At 44.9% G+C, this 19611-nt stretch overlaps 1 protein-coding gene across 3 annotated transcripts; it reads left to right on the top strand.

Moving 5' to 3' along the window:
• Positions 1-3262: 3262 nt before the first annotated feature.
• ANKRD66 (ankyrin repeat domain 66) lies at positions 3263-17836 on the top strand. 3 transcript variants are annotated; one of them, XM_019457345.2, is made up of 4 exons: positions 3263-3320; positions 9399-9563; positions 11349-11577; positions 16697-17836. In XM_019457345.2, exons 2-4 carry the CDS (start codon positions 9401-9403, stop codon positions 16896-16898), a joined length of 594 nt encoding a protein of 197 aa, XP_019312890.1. In that variant the 5' UTR covers positions 3263-3320; positions 9399-9400; the 3' UTR covers positions 16899-17836. The 3 variants fall into 3 exon arrangements, with proteins under 3 accessions (XP_019312890.1, XP_053760930.1, XP_053760929.1); XM_053904955.1 differs by lacking the exons at positions 3263-3320; positions 16697-17836 and adding exons at positions 6102-6285; positions 16563-16682; XM_053904954.1 differs by lacking the exon at positions 3263-3320 and adding an exon at positions 6128-6285.
• The last annotated feature ends 1775 nt before the right edge of the window (positions 17837-19611 follow it).

The following is a 19611-nucleotide window of genomic DNA, read 5'->3' as shown; positions in this document are numbered from 1 at the left end:
ATCTCATTTGAAGTGAGGGATTCAGTTCCTCTGCAGACGAGGTGGAGATATAGACTTCTTATAAAATCTTGCAATTTTGGCCACTCGCATACCTTGTACATACTTCTTGACGATTTCCTTCTTAACCTCCACAGCAATCATCTCCTTCTTACGCCTTTCTTTTCAACCTTTTTCTGCATGGGGGCCATTGTATATACACTCACACGGATGTTGACTGTGGTACAGTGTTAATAAACTCTTGTCATATACCGTATTTAATGTAACTGGCAGTAAGAGGAAAGGGTCTAAATCTGCAGGCAGCCTGACCTAGAATGAAGCAAAGCATTCGTCAGCTTCCTCTTGAATGGAAAAGCAAAGGACTGTCCATAGGTGTTTCGAAGTGACAAAAAATACATTAGTGCCAGGCGTGGCGCCTTCCAACGTTCTGAAAACTCACCGGTTTCTGCCAAACACCGCAGCCTGAGACCAAGCATCTGGGCATCCCATAATCTCACAGCGAGAGAGACAAGAACCATTGGCTCAGTTGTGATCTTGTGACATTCGGCATCCCGTACTACCACTCGGATTGTAAGACACCGCTCCTTTATCAAGTTAAAATTTATTAGAAATGTTTGCTCATCTTGCGGAACACTCGCAGAACAAGTTACTCACAATCCAAGGTTTTACTGTATGCGGGAAAGAGAATTAATATATGTAAATGCACACATACATACATAACATGAATAACCAAGAAGAACTGAGAAATACTGGTCACGTGGGTGGGTTGAAAGACAAGAGAGAGGAGGGTTATTATTGCAAGCCTTTGACTCTTGGTTTTGGCTCAGGTCATGATCTCATGGTCCACGAGTTCAAGCCCGGCATTGGGCTCCATGCTGTGGGTGCAGAGCCTGCTTGGAATTCTCTCTCTCCCTCTTTCTCTGTCCCTCTCCTGCTTGCTCATGTGCTCTTTTTCTCTGTCTGTCTCTTGTTCTCTCAAAACAAATAAATACATTTTAAAAAAAGATTGATGAGTAATATCCCAAACACCTAGAATAATGCCTGATGCACAAAGGCATTCAACAAATATCTCATTTTTTCCTGTCACTCCCAGATGCCAGATCACCATTCTGTCCTCCCCACTGTATTGCCTCCTCACAAGTATTGCTTTGAGAACAAAGTCTATGTAGGTTTGTTGTTATCAACTTCTTTAGAATTGGAGGGAGGCAGAAGAAAATCAAATCATGGTGTTCTGAGCAGAGGTCAACAGTAAGCAATAAATATACAATGGAGTGACAAAGCGGCCCAGCCAACCCTTGAACTTGTGGTCACTGAGCATCTCTTATATATCCTGAGTTTAGTTAGGGTGGGGATTGTGGGGAATAAGTTTAGGAATTCCCTGAACTTACACCAATGGGTTAAGAAGGTTTAGGCTGAAAGCATCTGAGATTAAGTAAACAGAGCAGAAGCGCCCCCAACATAGTACAAAAGCAGAAAGCTGCTTTCACAAGAAGGAAGGTCCAGAATAGGTAAACAGGTAGACAGGGCCATAGACCTCAGTAGGGTGAAACTGACTGGAGTAGGGCTAATTAGCAAAAGTAAGGTGCCTTGTGGACTCATGCTCTGTCTTACCCCTAGGCGAGCTAAGATAAACAGAAGGCTCTCCTTGTGCCTGTGGTAAACAACCATCGGCCCAGTGCCAGGATTTTGTTTTGTATTGACCCAAACCCCTATCACAGGATATCTTCAAAACCCCCTTTCTCTCGCATGTTAATGTTCGTGGTTTCATGGTCTCTTTCCGCACGTCCGTCATATTTGTAGGCCTTCTGATCCTAATAAAAATAGAGCAAGGACCCTTACTTGGGGCTCTTGTCTTCTCCCAGACATTACATCCTCTCTCACATTTTAATTCTGTGTCCGCTCTCTTGCTGGACAAGAGAGAACTTCAGGCTCAAAGTCTGTGACAGGGGGAGATGGTAAGAGATGCATTAAAACACAGTGACTGTGTGAATTAATCAAATCACATAATGTCAACGGATCGCAACATTCTCATCTCTAAATGAATTTTTGAATCACGATTTCTAAAGTCCCTTCCTGATCTAAAAATGGCTTCTATGGAGAAGATACTCAACGGCAGTCACTTCAGCCAGAAATGCTAGTCCCAGTGCTTGAGCCAGTGTGACCAAAGGTCAATGTCTGGCCCACAGATGTTGCCGGGTGGCCTCTGTGTCCTATCACAATATAAGCAAGTGACCCTTGAGGGTAGATTATTGACATTCACCCCAGATGAAGGCATTCATTCAGTCATAATTTTAAAAAAAATTAAAATTTTGACAGAAATACCACACAAAGCTTTATAAACATAAGATGAAGATAAATTCTGATCTTGCAACAATATCAATTCTTTGTACACTGCAAGAAGTAGACTCTGCTAATGGAATAGTGAATTTGTGTAGTAAATGCTTTCAACATGGTCTGTCTTTTACTTTGGACTCTCAGCTCGAAGAAGAAAGGAACACGAGTCTTGTTCTCCACAGAGCCTAGTACAGTATATAAGGCATTCAGTAAACACATGTGGGAAGAAAGGTAGCAGAGAAATGATAGGAGAAAGAAAAAAAAAAGAATGAAAGAGGGGGGAAGAGAAAGAGAGGGAGGGGGAGAGAGATAAAGAGGGGGAGGAAGAAGAAAGGAAGGAAGGAAGGAAAGGAGGGAGGGAGAGAGAGAGAAAAGGGAGACAGGAAGACCAGCATCACCATAAAGATAGGAGATGCTAGAGTAAGGGATCAAAAACAAGGAGGCCATGAGAAATTGACTGAAGGCTTTCTCCTTCCTCCACCCTGTTAGCAGGTGCTTTATCAATTATTTCAGCTACGCATCTTTTGTTGCCGTATGAGAAAAGTGTTAAAACTTCCTTTTATTGGTGAGAATTGAGTTTCAGCAAATTTAAGGGTCTTGCACAAGATCTCAAGCTGGTTCTGAGAGTGCGGGGTGCATGTCATCTACGACACCCCGCGGTGGTCACCGGGCAGCGTGTTTCCTTCACAGTGCCCTGTGGACTGGCAATCTGTTTTTCCATTTTCATGCATTTGGATGAAATGCTACTTGAAGAGAAGCTGTCAAGGACCACACTCAGACTACAGAAGCAGGCCAGGACCGCTGACCAGCTTCAGTGGAAGCAAAGGGGCAGTCCCCTTTCCTCCAGCAAGCACCTCCTCCCGGAGGCCTACCTTGATTGACAGGCTTTACTGACGAAGGAGGGGCCAGTTTCCATGGTGTGAACAAAACAAACCTCTGGCCCCTAAGACGCCTGCCTGTGCTGGGTGCCTCAGATCTCAAGCAAGAGAGTAAGTATTTTTATATTACTCCTGCCTTCAGCTTTTTACACCTATTATGGATCATTCATATTATTAGAACTTATATTTACTGGCTACTTCTTTACATTTGGGCGCCTGTACCAGAAAGACAGAAATTCAGGTGCACTTCATGAAATTTATGAAGATTCATGTGAAGGAAAGTTTGCTAAATTTCAGTAGTCAGTTGCAGGCTAGTGAATTGGACGTTTTCTACAATTTTTTTTTTTTTAAAGAAAGCCTCTAGCAGTATCATTTATTTTTTAAAAATTTTAATGCTTATTTATTTTTGGGGGGGGAGGGGCAGAGAGAGGGCGACACAGAATCGGAAGCAGACTCCAGGCTCTGAGTTGTCAACACAGAGCCCGACGCGGGGCTCAAACCCACAAACCGTGAGATCATGATCTGAACTGAAGTCGGAGGCTTAACCGACTGAGCCACCCAGGCGCCCCCTCATTTATTGTTTTTAAACGGCTTTATTGAGCTATAATTCACATACCATAAAATTCATTTATTTATAGTACATAATTCAGTGGTTTTTAATATATTCAAAGTTATGAAAGCCTCACTTGCCCCTGCCTAATTTTAGAACGTTTCATCACCTCCCCCCCCCCCCCCCCCCCCCCCGCAAAGAAATCCTATCCCCATTAGTAGTCACTTCCTACCCCCGCCTCCTCCCAGTTCAGGCAATCAATAATCCACTCTCTATCTCTGTGGATTTGCCTATCCTGGACACTTCACATAATTGGAATCTTACAATGTGTGGTCTCTTGCGCCTGGCTTCTTTCATTTAGCATGTTTTCAAGGTCCATTCGTGTTGTATCAGGTGTCAGTACTTTATTCCTTTTCTTTGTCAAATAATGTTACATCGTATGAACTCCCACATTTTATTCATGCATTCACCTACTAAGGGACATTTGGGTTGTTTCCACTCTTGGCTATTATGAATAATGCTGCTGTAACAACATGTGTGTAACAAGTTTTTGGGTGGATATGTATTTTCATTTCTGTAGGTAAATAGCTAAGTGTGGAGTTACAGGTCATATGATAAGTCTATGTTTAACTTTTTGAAGCACTGCCAAACTGTTTTCCAAAGCAGCTGCCCCATTTTATATCCCTACCACATCTGTGAGGGGTTCAATTTCCCCACATCCTCAGTGACACTTGACATTGTCTGTTTTTTTGATTACAGTTATTCTAGAGGGTGTGAGTGGTGCTTCAGTATGGTTTTCATTTGCATTTCCTCCGTGACTAATGATGTTGAGCATTTTTTTCAGGTGCTTATTATTTTGTGCATATCTTCGTGTGCCTATTCTTTTGGAGAAACTTCTGTTTATACTCCTTGACGATTGTTAATGGAGCTTTTTGTTTTTTATTGTTGAATTGTAAGAGTTCTGTATGTATTCTGGATACAAATCTCTTATCAGATATATAATTTTCAAATATTTTCTCCCATATTTGCTTTTATACTTTTCCTAAGGTATTGTTTGTAGAAAAAAAGTTTTTAATTTTGGTAAAATTCAATTTATCTGTTTGTTTTCTTTTGTTTCTTGTGCTTTTGCCGTCCTGTCTATGAACCGTTTCATTGTCTAACCCAAAGTAATGAAGATTTGCTCCCATGTTTTCTTCTAAATGTTTTAGTTTTAGGTCTTCTATAAGTCTGCAATTCATTTTAAGTTTTGTGTGTGGCATGAGGGAAAGGATTAACTTAATTCTTGAGTATGTGAATACCCAACTGTGTCAGCACCATTTGGAAAGACTACGATTTTCCTGGCACCTTTGCTGAAAGCCAATGACCATAATGTAAGCGTTTATTTCTGGACTCCCAATTCTGTCCCTTTTCTCTCTCTGTATCTATTTTTATGCCACACAATGTACTTTGTATCACAGTTTTTTGGTTACTGTATCTTTATAGTAAGTTTAGAAATCTGGAAGTTTGAGTCCTCCTACTGTGGTCTTTTGCAAGATTGTTTGGCCTATTCTGAGTCCTTTGTATTTCCATATGAAGTTTTAGGATCACTTCATCAATTTCTCTGCAAATAAATGTAGCTACTCATTGGAAACTTCTACTTGAATTGCAACTTCTCTGTGGGAAGTTGTGGAATTTCCTTGGTATGAACACAAACGTGACCCCAATGGAGTTGACTTAAGCCCAAACCTGGTTAAAGGTTGGTGTGAAATGTAAGCAGAGGCTTCCAGACAACTGATTCTAAAAATGGTTTGTTTTTTGTGACACCTGCAGGTCGGAAAGCCTCCAGTACTTGTTCACGATTTGATTTATCATCGATCAAATCCTCCGGTGTAAGGGTTTTCTTACTAAAACAAACAAGCCAAAAAGAGGAAACACATCCCATGCCATCTTCTCTTACCTAATATATACTGAGCGCTCACTTCCTGCAAAAAGGCATGTCCTTGTCCGACACATCTAGTGACTCTGAAGCACTTCAGGCCGAGGCCCAGGCATCTATTTTTTTTTTTTTAATTTTTTTTTTTTTAACGTTTATTTAGTTTTGAGACAGAGAGAGACAGAGCATGAACAGGGGAGGGTCAGAGAGAGAGGGAGACACAGAATCTGAAACAGGCTCCAGGCTCTGAGCTGTCAGCACAGAGCCCGATGCAGGGCTCGAACTCACGGACTGCGAGATCGTGACCTGAGCCGAAGTCGGACGCTTAACCGACGGAGCTACCCAGGCGCCCCTGGGCATCTATTTTTTAAAACTCACCAGTAATTTTCACGTAGTCCTTCAGTGAGGAACAACAGCCGCATCCCTACTGCTTCTCCCTTACTTCAGGTCTCTCCCCTGCCTTGTAGCCAGAGACATTGCTACTCAGTGCGGTCTATGAACTGGTAGTTGTCGTGTTGACTTGTTACAGATGCAGGGTCTCAGGTCTCCTCCTAGACCTACTGAATCAGAATCTGCATTTTAACAAGATCCCAGATGCTTTCTATGGACCAGAGGTTGGTAAACTACGGTCTACGGGCCAAGTGTGGCTCACTCCATTTTTCCAGGCATGTGGTCACCACTTATGAGGGTGGCTCTCGGGGGGCAAGCACGGTGAGCTTTGGAGAGCTAACTGCTCTCTAGTCTGCTCTTAGCACTTGTCTGCTGAGCTCACGGCTGTGCCTAGTCCCTGCCCAGGGCCCTGCTGGTCAGCGCCTATACTTTGAGGACTCTGCTGTAGGCAGTGAGCAATAGGAATGGTCCAGCCAAGTTACCTTGCCTCCCACCAGCTGTCAACTTGAACTGATTGGGCTGTTGGAGAGGAGAGAGGGCATGCTGGGATCTGGGCATCACTGGAGTAAAGGGCAAGTGACCATCCTTTCAGCCAGACCCCTCCTCCCCGGGCTGGTTGCTCTTGGCCCTGAGAATGTCTCCAGATGAGCGTGGCACAAAGGACGCTCACCCACCACCACCAATCATTCCCCTCCCAGGATGGCCCGCCTCTGGCAAGAGGTTTTCTCTTGTTGCATAATAGTTAGGTAACGTTAAATAATCGCCTTGAGTTTTGCCTCTTGGCCTATAAAGGCTAAGAAGTCTCCTATCCAGCCCTTTATAGGAAACATTTGTGGATCCTTGGTCTGTACGTCAGTTAGAGCCACTTGCTCTTTGCAGAATGTGCCTCCCTCCCCACTCCTGATGCGCTGTTGCCTGGGCTGGATCTTCCACTATGGCCATGCCCGAGAAGACTCTTACTCATCCTTTGGGGAGTTGGCTTAGGTCACTTTTGGAAAAAAGTCCCTTTCACTTCCTAGCCTGGGGAAATGTCCTTTCCTTCTGTCCCCAGAAAAATCACTGCCATTATAACACTTAGGACATTGCATGTTAATTATGTTACGCACTTCTCTCCCCCTCTAGGGCTGTCCTCATATTTCCGTCTACATCAGGAGGTCTGATATGAGGCTCAATAATTCACATTTCTAATAAATTCCTAGGTGCTGCTGCTGCTGCTGCTGGGCCACAATGTGTCTGGCTGACTCCAAATTCTTCTTGAGATCTCAACTGAAATGTTGGGATCAAAGAGACATTCTCGCTGGCCCCACCGCAAGTGGCTCTCTCCTCATTCTTTAATTCTATCCCAACCCCTGGGGCGCCTGGGTGGCCCAGTTGGCTAAGCGTCCGACTTCGGCTCAAGTCATGATCTCACAGTTTGTGGGTTTGAGCCCCGCGTCAGGCTCTGTGCTGACAGCTCAGAGCCTGGAGCCTGCTTCGGATTCTGTGTCTCCCTCTCTCTCTGCCCCTTCCCCGCTTGCAGTTTGCCTCTCTCTCACTCTCAAAAATAAGTAAACATTTAAAAAATTTCTATCCCAATCCCTTATTTTGTTTATATCTGTAATTCCCAAACTTGTTGGTCTCAGGACTCCTTTACCTTTAAATACCTTTACCTTTAAATAATAAATTTGCCTTATTAGAAATTAAAATGCAGGCATTTATATACATTGCATTAATGCAATATACATTGCAATAATATACCATAACATAAAAATATTTTTATGAAAAATAATTACATTTTCTAAAGCAAAAGAAATGAGAAGAGTAACATTGTTTATGTATGTATGTATGTATGTGTTTATGTAGTTGAATCCCTATAATATGTGGCTTAATAGAAGATAGGGGGGTTCTTAGATCTTCTGTATTCAGTTTGTTGTTTTGGCTGAAATATTGAAAGAAAATCTCGTTCCACATATATTGGAAAAGGGAATTCGGAAAGGGAAGAGTATTTTGTAGCCTTTTCAGATAACTGCAGATATTCTCTGATACTGTGCCCAAACTGACACATGGTTGTGTTTTTTAGTGACTTGGAATCTGAAACAACCTCAGTGTATTTTTTGTCCTCTGTCTCACTAAAATCCACAGGTCTATCTTGAATGGGTCTCTTTACCCATGCATGATTTTGTGACATCATCCACTTGTCATTTGGAAGACATCAGTTCACGGAGTTATGCAGACTTCCCAAATGTTGACACATTTCGTTACAGAATCTTTTAAAATAAGTTTTGTGAAGTCATGCAATTAAGGGTCAACATGCATAGTTCTTACTACTTTAGTTTCTTGGTTGAAACTACCTTTTCGGTTTTTTTTTTTTTTAATATTTATTTATTTTTGAGACAGAGACAGAGCATGAACAGGGGAAGGGCAGAGAAAGAGGGAGACACAGAAGCTGAAGAAGCTCCAGCCTCCGAGCTGTCAGCACAGAGCCCGGCGCGGGGCTCGAACTCACGAACTGTGAGATCATGACCTGAGCTGAAGTCGGACGCTTAACCGACTGAGCCACCCAGGTGCCCCCCTTTTCTTTTGTTTTTGGCTCTCCGTGTGTGATGCCACTGCCTTGCTTCATGCTGAGGCAACAGCAGCTTTGTACCTCATTGCTTTTCAACCCTCAGGGCAAATGTCGGCACAGTGAACAAGGCCAATGGCATTTTCATATTATAATGAAAATAGTTTTGACTGCATGCATCCCCTGAAAGAGTCCTAGAGATTCCTAAGCATCGGTAGACTGTAGTTTGAGAACTGTCGGTTTCTGCGTTAATGTTGTAGATAACTTGTAGCCGTGTTGTTTGCATGTTTACATCTAGTCCATCTGAATTGGTGTGCCAACAGTATTAACTTTCTCTGGAGTCCCTTCTCTGCATTCAGTCAGTAAACTTTTCACACGGATTGTCATTGTACCCTCACAACAACTCTGGCAAGTTGTCTCCGGGTTATAGATGAGAAAGCCAAGGCGCAGAATCCCACAACTAATTCAGAATCGCACTACCAGCACTTTGGAACGGGAACTGGAGATAGCACTGGAAAGTGGTTTGAGGCCAAATAGAAAATGCCAGCCCATGAATTCAGCCTGTATGTCTGGAGGCAGAGGGGAGAGTCGATAGATTTTTAGGTAAGGGACTGGCATGTACTAACCATGGTGGCTGAGATCCAAATACACCCTCAGCAGCGCACACACATGCAAATTTGTGAGCTGAGAAAGAAAGTAAATGGTAAAGAATCCCGTGGAATCACTTACTGAAAATAAAGAGCTGTAGAGAACTTCCTAAGGGGCATGTTCCCCCCCCCCCCACCATTATTTCAGTCATGGAATCGACCAAAATGTCAGACATGACAAAGCTCCACCAAGCTGTGGCTGTTGGGGATTACAGTTTAGTGAAAAAGATTTTGAAGAAAGGTCTCTGTGACCCAAACTACAAGGATGTGGACTGGAATGACCGAACTCCACTTCACTGGGCTGCAATCAAAGGTGAGTGGGCAGTGCCTGGGTAGAATCCCTCTTTTGGAGCCCACCATTTGTGAAGTGACCAGTCTGTGTGGGGGTAGTAGAAAGAACATTTCTTGAGAGCCAAATGGAACATTTCAACCCTGGCACCACCACTTACTGGTTGTAGCACCTTTAGCAAATTATTTAATGTCTCTGGGCCTTAAGTGAGTTATCTACATAATGGAAACTGATGCTACCTTGGAATCTTGTGGTGAGGATTCACTAAGATAATGCATGTACAGTGCCCAGCCCATAATTTGCTCTCAATTGATATTAGTCTTCTGCCCTCTTGACCTCCAACAAGAAAGGGAACATCATTGCCGAGGTCGGACGGGGACTCTGCCTTGTTCATTGCTATAACCCCCATGCCTCACATGGCTCGGTTACAGAATTCAAGGAGAATAGTAGCAAAAGCAGCCAATGGGCCTATCAAGGCCTTCAGCAATGGAACACCATGGAAGGATGTCAAGTAAGAGAGTGTTCTGTTTGCTTTTTAAAATTTTGTTTTGACTTCTATATGGAGAATGGATTGGCAGGAAGCAAGACTGGATGCAGAGAAATCAGTTGGTAGAATTTTGCAGAAACTTAAGTCCAAGGTGATGGTGGCTATAATGAAGCACCTTTTAGTGAACATTTGCTTTATGCTGGGCACGGTGCTGTATACATTATGCCTGTGGTTTCATTTGTACTTCACAAGAACTCACTGAGGGAGGTGATAATATTTTTAATTTACAAATGAGGAAACCTGAGCTTCACACCTTCGATTCTCGTCTGGGATGCCATAGTTAGCAGCTGTTATTTACTGGCAGGTATGAGCCCACATCTGTCGTCCCCAAAAGCCTGGGCTCTTAACTGGTGCTAACTATAAAGTCGGTGGGACTTAAAATATTTTTTATCGAGGTGTAATTAATATACAGCATTATATCAGTTTCAGAGGTACAACAACACAATGACTAAATTTTTTTATGTGTTGCGAAATGAGCACCACAGTAACTGAAGTTAAAATCTGTCCCCATTTGTAGTTACCAAAAAGCTTTCTTCTGGTAAGTTTTAAGATCTACTCTCTTGGCAGCTTTCAAATCTGCAACACAGTCTTGTTAACTATAGTCACCCTGTGGTACATTGCATCGTCGGGACTTACTTATTTTATAACTAATGTTCGTACCTTTTGCCGGTCTTCACTCGTTTCTCCCACCCCTTACCCCCCACCTCTGGCAACCACCAGTTTGTTCACTGAACCAGTGATATTGGTGTGTTTGTGTGTGTGTGAGGTTTCTGTTGCTGTTGTTGTTGTAGATTCCCCGTACAAGTGAGATCCTAAGGTACTTCTTTTTCTCTGGCTTATTTCCACTCAGCGTAATGCCCTCAAGGCCCATCCCTGTTGTTGCAAAATGTTTGCTTTTCAATCACCATTGAGACTGACAAAAGCTGAGTGAGCCTGACCAGTGCCCTACAGGCATGAGTACAGCGCCTTAGGAGGGAAAGCAAGATTCCTAGGAAGGGATTGGGGGGAAGGGAATGCCCTGGAGGGAGGGAGTAGAGGGAATAGTTGGAGGGCCCAGGCCTCTGGTAGGAGCAAGGTTCATGGGGTGAAGTGGGCCACTGCGTCCCTGGTAAGAAGGGGCGGGGGAAGGAGAGGGAGGGTGAGGAGGGGCTTCCCAGCAAATGTCTTCCCTTCTTTTGGACAACCTAGGCTAGTTCTGGCCTCCGCAGGGGCAGAGACATTTTAATCTTAACCTCTTCCCGTTTCTTCCCGTTACATCTAAGGGCATGTGGAGGTGATGCAGCTCCTTATAGAATATGGAGCCAGGCCCTGCCTGGTGACTGATGTGGGCTGGACCCCAGCTCATTTTGCAGCTGAGTCAGGCCACGTGAATGTGCTCAAAATTCTCCATGCATTGCATGCGGCCATCGACGCCCCCGACTTCTTTGGAGACACACCGAAGAGGATCGCACAGATCTATGGGCAGACCGCCTGTGTGGCGTTTCTGGAGAAGTAAGTTTCCTTTATTTCCAGCTAGAGAAGTGGCAGAGAAACAGGAGCCTGTGATCAAGATATCTGCCAACTCAGTGGTCTCGGGCCCATCCAAGGGAATGAGCAAATTCAGATAACAGTTGTCTGAGTTGTTTTTATTAACTTTTCACAGAAATGACTAGTTTAGGTGGAAGCGACATTGCTGCAGATTATGTGAAATCTATTGTTTTTGTATTATACCAAAATTATAGTTATTTTAATGATACATATTTATAACAATGTTAACAACATCTCATTGTTATAATTACTATTTTTTTTTTAATTTTTTTTTTCAACGTTTTTTATTTATTTTTGGGACAGAGAGAGACAGAGCATGAACGGGGAAGGGGCAGAGAGAGAGGGAGACACAGAATCAGAAACAGGCTCCAGGCTCCGAGCCATCAGCCCAGAGCCTGACGCGGGGCTCAAACTCACGGACCGCGAGATCGTGACCTGGCTGAAGTCGGACGCTTAACCGACTGCGCCACCCAGGCGCCCCTATAATTACTATTTTAGATTATACAAAAATTATCTCAGATAAGAGAGGTGAGACACCAAGTTTGCCAATGGGATGTGGGACAAGATTCATGCAGCCCCTGCAGATTCTTGAAAGGTATTCATACTAGCTATGTGACCTTGGGCAAGTTAAGCCACCTTGCTGGCTCAGTTTTCGTATTAAAAATGAACCTGGTGAATTAGGCTATCAGCTGTAAGGTCCCTTCTACCTTTTAAAATTGCTGTTCGCCTATGAATCTTCTATTCTCACACTCACCTAACATAAGGACTTTTCTAGCATTCGCTAATCTTTTCTCTCACCCACACATTCAAATGGAATGAAGTGTCAGTGATGCACGTGACGGTTACAGCTTCGGGAGGCATGGAAATAAAATTTAGGAATTTATGATCCGGTTGGGTTAATCAGTAGTTCGTACACGAGGCAGTAAAGTAACAGAATGACGGTGGCATTGCCTGAAAACCAAAATGAGATCCGTAGCAAATCTGACTCCAGGGCAGGGCAGTTCCTGGTGGGGAGGGGGGATGACCGTGAAATCAGCTTCTAAGAACTTGAAGATAAAGTTACCATCTGTAAAGTAAAATAGTTGCTTACAATGAGGTTGGATATCTGTAGAAGTAACCAAAGAGACCTTCTCTTAAGAAGGTGCTCCACAGTAAAAAATACTCAAGCAGTGCCTGGGTGGTTCAGTCTGTGAAACCCCTGGCTCTTGATTTTGGCTCAGGTCATGATCCCAGGGTTGTGGGGTCAAGCCCCGTGTTGGGCTCCGTGTTGAGCACAGAGCCTGCTTGGGATTCTCTCTTTCCTTTTCTCTCTGCCCTCTGCCACGTGTACACATGCACGTGCTCTGTCTCTCTTTCTCTATTTCAAAAATAAATAAATAAATAAATAAATAAATAAATAAATATCATCATTGAGGTGATTTGGAGGTTAAAGAGACAGAACCTTGAGTCCTGACTCGAAGACTCTTCTCCCCAATCCTGCATCATCCCCTACATTCAGTGAGCGTCATCCATTGGGGACCTCAGCATCTGCAGCATTGTTCTCTGAACTTTTAAAAACTCTTAACATATCACTATGTGGGCATGGTTCCCTCTCTTCGTTCTGCCAGTTGCTGGATCACCACACAGGGATTTGAATGCATCAAGACCTCTTCACATTCAGCTTCTTCTTTCCCTCCCGATCCGTCGTCTGCCTGAAGGTTCCACGATCTTCCATCTATCTGCCATCTGGACGCCATGATACACTGCTTCTTCCACTCTGTTCCCATGATTCTTAAGTTTCCAACCGTTTGTCCTTCTGTACCATATGACCCAGCATTCCCACCCTTGAGTCAGTGTCTGTCTTCGCCACTCCTGTGCCTGTCCTGGTGGAGAAAAGCCCACAACGACGTACACAGGTACCATCAGAAATTCTGGGATTCCTGTCTTTAGCTGAGCCCTCAGAACAGTTGGACTATCCCTTCTTGTCCTGCTCCTTCATTGATGACTCACGTCCCCATCGTACCTCCACCTGTTCCTCAGACAGTAGGCTTTCCCCTTCATAGAGAAGATTGAAGCCAAGAGCATATGTATTTCAACCTCCTACACCTACATGTGGTATCTACACCACATCCGTTCCTTCTTACCTTCCTGTCTGTCCTTCTGGGAGAAGTGTTACCTCTCCATATAGGCCCTGATCCAAATCTTTGTACCTCCTACAGGGCCATCGTTCCCATACTCTCTGTTGCATCTTTTGCCCTCTCTTCTGTATTTTTGGCTTTTTTTCTACTCCTTCCCTTCAGTCCTCATTGGCCTTTGAACCTGTTCAAATAGATCTTACGGAACAAGCACACAAACGATTAGAGGTCCTTCTAACTGTCTGCTGTTTCTTTTCTCTTCCTGCATTTCTATGCTACTTGAATGTTACTCTGTGTAATCGTCTCTCCTTCCTCACCCACCTTTGCGCTTCTTCCCCACTGTTGTCTTAATCAGTGCTCATCCGGGGAGGTCCTTGTTGCTAAATGAGTGACCTCTTATCAGTTCTCATCTCCCTTAATTTGGTATTTGACTGCCCTTCTCTTTTGGCATGTCTCCTTGGATAACTTTTTATCCTCTCTGATGCTACTGTCTTCCATTTCTCCTTGCACCTATCTGATCATTTCTTCTTATGATTCTCTTGGGCTCTGATTCTCGCTTGCCTTTTAGATGCTGAAATTCCTCAGCATCTTATCCTTGGCTGTCCTCTGCTGAACCTCTCTGCATAATCTCATCCCCTTCCTAGTGACCCGTGGGTGGATAAGCATGATACATGAGCCCAGCATAACTGAAGTGGAAGATGGGTGGTTCCTCCAAATAGTGGGGGTGGGGGTGGGGTGCTATTACCAGGAAAAGTGGGCCTGCAGGGCTGAGCCGACGAAAACAACAACGATCAGCCACGTCACGTGTAAGTCATGTTTAGGTATCATCATCTTCCATGTGGAACTTCCCTTTTGACAGTTGAAAGGGGTTAGAGAGAAGGAATCCTGGTTAAGAGGAAATTAATCTGGACCTTGAAAGATAGCTAAGGCCTGACTAATGCAGGAGGGAGAAAGATTCTTGATTTGGAGAGAAGGGCACCAAGTCGGAAGTGTGCAGGGGTTGTGCATACGTGTGAGGGAGTGGAGGGGGAGTGAAAGGATGAGTGGCCTGGCTAAGTACACCACTCATGCTAGAGAGAAGTGGAGAATAAGGTTGGGTGGGTGGGTGACCATTATGGGATGGGCGAGCAGATGAGTGTGAACTCATCTAGGCATTGAGGAGAGGAAACAGATGCTCTAGCAAAGTCCCTTCTGTAGGGGAAGAGACAGCAGGGGTGGTATGCAGCTAGGATTGGAGGCACTCAGACCATAAGTAGGGAGGTCACTGAGGAATTTCTTTTTTTTTTTTTTTTTTTTAAATTTTTTTCAACGTTTATTTATTTTTGGGACAGAGAGAGACAGAGCATGAACGGGGGAGGGACAGAGAGAGAGGGAGACACAGAATCGGAAACAGGCTCCAGGCTCTGAGCCATCAGCCCAGAGCCTGATGCGGGGCTCGAACTCACGGACCGTGAGATCGTGACCTGGCTGAAGTCGGACGCTTAACCGACTGCGCCACCCAGGCGCCCCATGGAATTTCTTAATGCCTCATGTTGCAAGTAGGTGCTCTCCTGGGCTAGGATGACGAAAAGAAAGGATATAAGAGAATTTCAGAAAAAGCCTAGACAGTATTTGACAACTTGCTGAATATCCTAGGGGTCCTAGTGAAATAATTCAACTTTTGGTTCGGCTTCCTCTAAGCCGTGCATTCAACAAATATTTTGGAGCCCTACCTACCATGCCCATTGCTTTGAACTCGATACCACAAAGGATTTAAAGATAAATCAGATACAGTGTTGGATGTCAAGTTCCCTGTGTGAGAGGGGAGATACTTGTTGACATAAATAGTGCTACTATGGGATAGAAGGTGGCAAAGCCCAAAAAGAGCAGGGCAGAGGAATGATGTTATGTGGTCTAAATACGGAGCGGTCACTTCTTGTTGTTAAGGGGACAAGCAGGTTTGCTATCTAAAGAGATAAAAATTGAATAAAGATTGAACTGTGCTTTTTGTAAAACTTTGTACTTGAACTACTTCAAACGATACTGTTGTCTGCTTTTCTTTGTCCATGTGTGTATGATGATCTATTTACCCATTCCTCTCTTACCTCTTCTAGTGTTCCATATCTACCACCTATCTATATATCGTGTAAGTATTCTTTTCACAAATCCTTCTATATACAAATAATACATATGTGATTATGACTACTTTTCTTTTTTAAATGTTTCCATATTTTAAATTCTTATACAACAAGGGTGCCTGAGCGGCTCAGATGGTTAAGCACCAACTTTGGCTCAGGTCATGCTCTCAATTCGTGGGTTGAAGCCCTGCGTGGGGCTCTGTGCTGACAGCTGAGCCCGGAGCCTGCTTCGGATTCTGCGTTTCCCTCTCCATCTGTTCCTCTCACACTTGCACTCTCACTCTTTCAAAAATAAGTAAACATTTAAAAAAAATTTTTAATAAAAAAATAAAATCTTATACAACAAATGTACATGGTTTTATAATTAAGGAAAAAATACAATGGAAAAAGAAACGAAGGAAAACAGCATCCTAGTAATATGCTGGTGGCTCTGTGAATGTGAGTCCTTCAGCATTAGCAGTGTCGTCTACACGCTAAGCGCCCATCCTTCTATGAACTTCCCATTCTGGGCATGCCATTTTTCTCCACCTCAGTAGCTTCTTTAGTGTCCGAGGTCCCAAAGCGTACACTTGGCGATGCTGGAGCTTGGCCCCCTTCTTTCCCTCCGGGACTCCTGAGGTGGCCAGGTTGTGTGCAGAGGGCTGGAAGAGACGCCCACGCTGATGCCAGCCCAGGGTCTCCCATCCGGGTACTGAGAGCCGCCATCTTGCCCACACAGGCTGTCCCATCCGGGTACTGAGAGCCGCCATCTTGCCCACACAGGCTGTCCCATCCGGGTACTGAGAGCCGCCATCTTGCCCACACAGGCTCTCCCATCCGGGTACTGAGAGCCGCCATCTTGCCCCTCTACAGGGCCGAGCCCGAGTGCCAGGACCATCGCCGCACTGCCAGGCAGAAGGGGCTGCCTCTGGACCAGAGGGACGAAGACTGGGATGCCAAGAAAAGGGAGCTGGAGCTGTCTCTTCCCTCCTCGAATCAAAAAACTAATAAGAAAAAGGTTAAAAAAATCCGAGGCCCCACCAGGCTGAGCCATCCCAAGGAGAGGAGAATGTGAGGACAGCGTTGGTGGCTCTGGCACCCATGTTTACTGCGGAAAGAGCTTTCCCTGGCACCAGACTAGGAGTGGTTAGATCTGTGCTGTCTTTACATGATTCTAGAGACCATTCTGTAAGACCATTCTGTAGACCGGCCTTCTACCGGCAGCTCATGACCTGTCATTCAACCCAAAGCTTTGCTGGGTGTTCCCTACAGGAGCTGTTGCCTCCTTGCTGATCCAAGCTGTCCACAAGTATTGCCAGAAAGGGACAAGTGTTAGCTGCTTGTGTTTGGCCACGGGTCCTTTGCACTGTCAGCACCCCGTGACCCACTATATGCAATTATTGAATTATAGGGGGCAAACAAAGAGCTCTCCCTAAGGAAACTGGATTGTTTCAATGAAAAAAAAAAAGTAACAATACAATCCCAATAATTTCCAACCTACTCAGTTCAGTTAATCTATGAAAAAAAAAAAGGTATTTGTTACCACGTAAACCAAGCAAGGAGGTGAACAAATGTAGCTCCCAGTTTCCAGTTTTTTTTGTTTTGTTTGTTTCTTTGCAGAGTAGGGGCTCACAATCTCAGCATGGTCATTGATCAGTGATCACTTTCACATAAGAAAAACGGTGTGGGTGATGGACCAACTCAGTGAGCGATAACCGGAAACCCCAACAAGAATTCATTTCATCCCACATAAGAAATGAGAGGTAGCAAGGATAGTGGACCATGTGAATACAGCTCTACTTGTGCAATGTGTATTTTAGGGAATCTGAACACAGATCAGGTATTTCCAATGAAAATATTGCATCCAAATTGAGATCTGCTCTAACTGTAAAATATATATCAGATTTTGAATACTTAGAAAAAATGTAAAACAGCTCATTAATGTTCTTGATTACATGGTGAAATGATACTATGTTAGATATTGAGTTAAATAAAACGTATTACTAACGTGAATTTTCTCTTTTTCCATCCACTTTTTGAAACACGTGGCTGCCAGTGGGGTGCCTGGGTGACTCAGTCCGTTAAACGTCTGACTCTTGATTTTGTCTCGGGCCTCAGGTCATGATCTCATGGCATGTGAGTTCAGTTGGAGCCCTGCATCCGGCTCCGTGCTGACAGCACACAGCCTGCTTGGGATCCTCTCCCACCACCCCCCCCCTTCCTTCTCTCCCCACCCCGTGCGTGTTCTCTTTCTCTCTCAAAAATAAATAAAAACTGAAAAGAAAAAAAGAAAATATGCGACTGCTAGAATGTTTAAAATTCCGTAGGTGGCTTGCCCCCCCCCCCCCCTTTTTTTTTTTCCTCCTGACAGCACTGCAGGAGAAACCAGAAAATATTTACAGCCTCCACCGGGCAGATGGCCTGAGGCGCTCCAATTGGCTACTGTACGTTCTAGATTTACTAGCTTCTCTGCCTAACTCAGTGTCTTTAAGCATCTAACGTCTTCATTACGCCTTCCTCAATTCATGTTTGTGTTAATACAGGCCGTGCTCGGTTTGAATTACATGAAATGAACAAATGCTTGAACGTCTTATAGGAAAGCAGCATAGCTGTGGAGGGTACGCTATCCAGTGTCTATATCCGTCCTGAGCATCAGTCCCCTTTCTCCTTGCTCAGCAATGCACCAAGGTGGCTCCTGCTCCCCTTGATCCTGTTGGTCCTCAACCAGTATGAACTTCGGAAGGCACCTGACTCAAGCTGGTCCAATAGGATTCTTCTCCCAGGAGGGTCAAAATGGAGGCTCTGGGCCAGCTGGTTCTGGAGTATGAGACTAAGCTCTGGGTGGAGCAGTGTCTCTGACTCTGTCCTGACACCACCCCACCTGCCCCCCCCTCCCCCCACTGCCCTTGATGTCTGCACAGAGCCCATCTTGTCTCTCTCTCTCTCTCTCTCATTCACACTTCCCTCCACTTCAAGACACAACACACACAGAGGATTGTAGGTGGAGGTCATGGGGGTAGGATGGAAAAAGGCCCAGGCTGCAACAGAGCCCCCTCCCCCACCCCCACTCCCCCAAGTTGGGAAAAAAAATGCCTGTAGTTTTCTGTCATCACTCATCCCGAAACCCAGTCTTCTCACCAGTCACCCCCATCCCACCACTGATGGACCCTTCACGAATGAACCCCCTCCCTCATTGAACCCTCATTCCTCTCACTAAACCCCCTCCATCTCAAAGCCCTCACCCCCCTCAAAGAACCCCCTGTCCACAATTTCCCCTCCACCCACAGCACTGGCTAGGCCCTCAGAAAGACCGCCTTCAGAGACTGTGACTGAGCTGGGCCATGGTCGGGGTCGGGCTCTGTGCCTCCCCTCTTGACTGGGCCTTTCTGGGGTCCCTGCCTCCCTGAGAATCCTCAGGAGCAGAGGAGTCTCCATTACCACCCCCTGCCTCAACATTGCCTCTGCCCCTGAGCAACCCACAATGGGTCTTCTTCTGGAGCAATATGTCCCCCTCAGCACCAGCCACCGTGTGCTGGGCTGAAAACCAGTAGGGAAATCTTGCCCAGAGGTTGGAGCTGGAGGGTGGTAGTCTCGCCTATTTCAGAGGAACACTGATGACCGGAGCTTGTGGCCCAGGGGCTGGGGTGGGACGAACCATGGGGCTGAGGCCACCTCCCAGGCCTGCCCCTCAGCCTTGGTAGGCCCCATGAAGGAGACTTAATGGAGGTAAGAACAGTGTAAAAGAGGATATTTTAACAGCCAGGACGCCCACAATTAAAGTGGCTGTC

Source organism: Panthera pardus, unplaced genomic scaffold, assembly GCF_024362965.1.
Source record: "Panthera pardus isolate Hobbes unplaced genomic scaffold, ASM2436296v1 HiC_scaffold_17, whole genome shotgun sequence".
In the NCBI taxonomy this organism is placed as follows: Eukaryota; Metazoa; Chordata; class Mammalia; order Carnivora; family Felidae; genus Panthera; species Panthera pardus.
The sequence above is the reverse complement of the archived record's forward strand: the minus strand, read 5'-3'. Positions and strand labels throughout refer to the sequence as shown.

Coding starts and splice junctions, on each gene's coding strand:
- ANKRD66 (XM_019457345.2), top strand. CDS start 9,401: ATGGAATCGACCAAAATGTCAGACATGACAAAGCTCCACCAAGCTGTG. Junction 9,564..11,348: donor TCACTGGGCTGCAATCAAAG/GTGAGTGGGCAG, acceptor GTTACATCTAAG/GGCATGTGGAGGTGATGCAG. Junction 11,578..16,696: donor TGTGTGGCGTTTCTGGAGAA/GTAAGTTTCCTT, acceptor GCCCCTCTACAG/GGCCGAGCCCGAGTGCCAGG.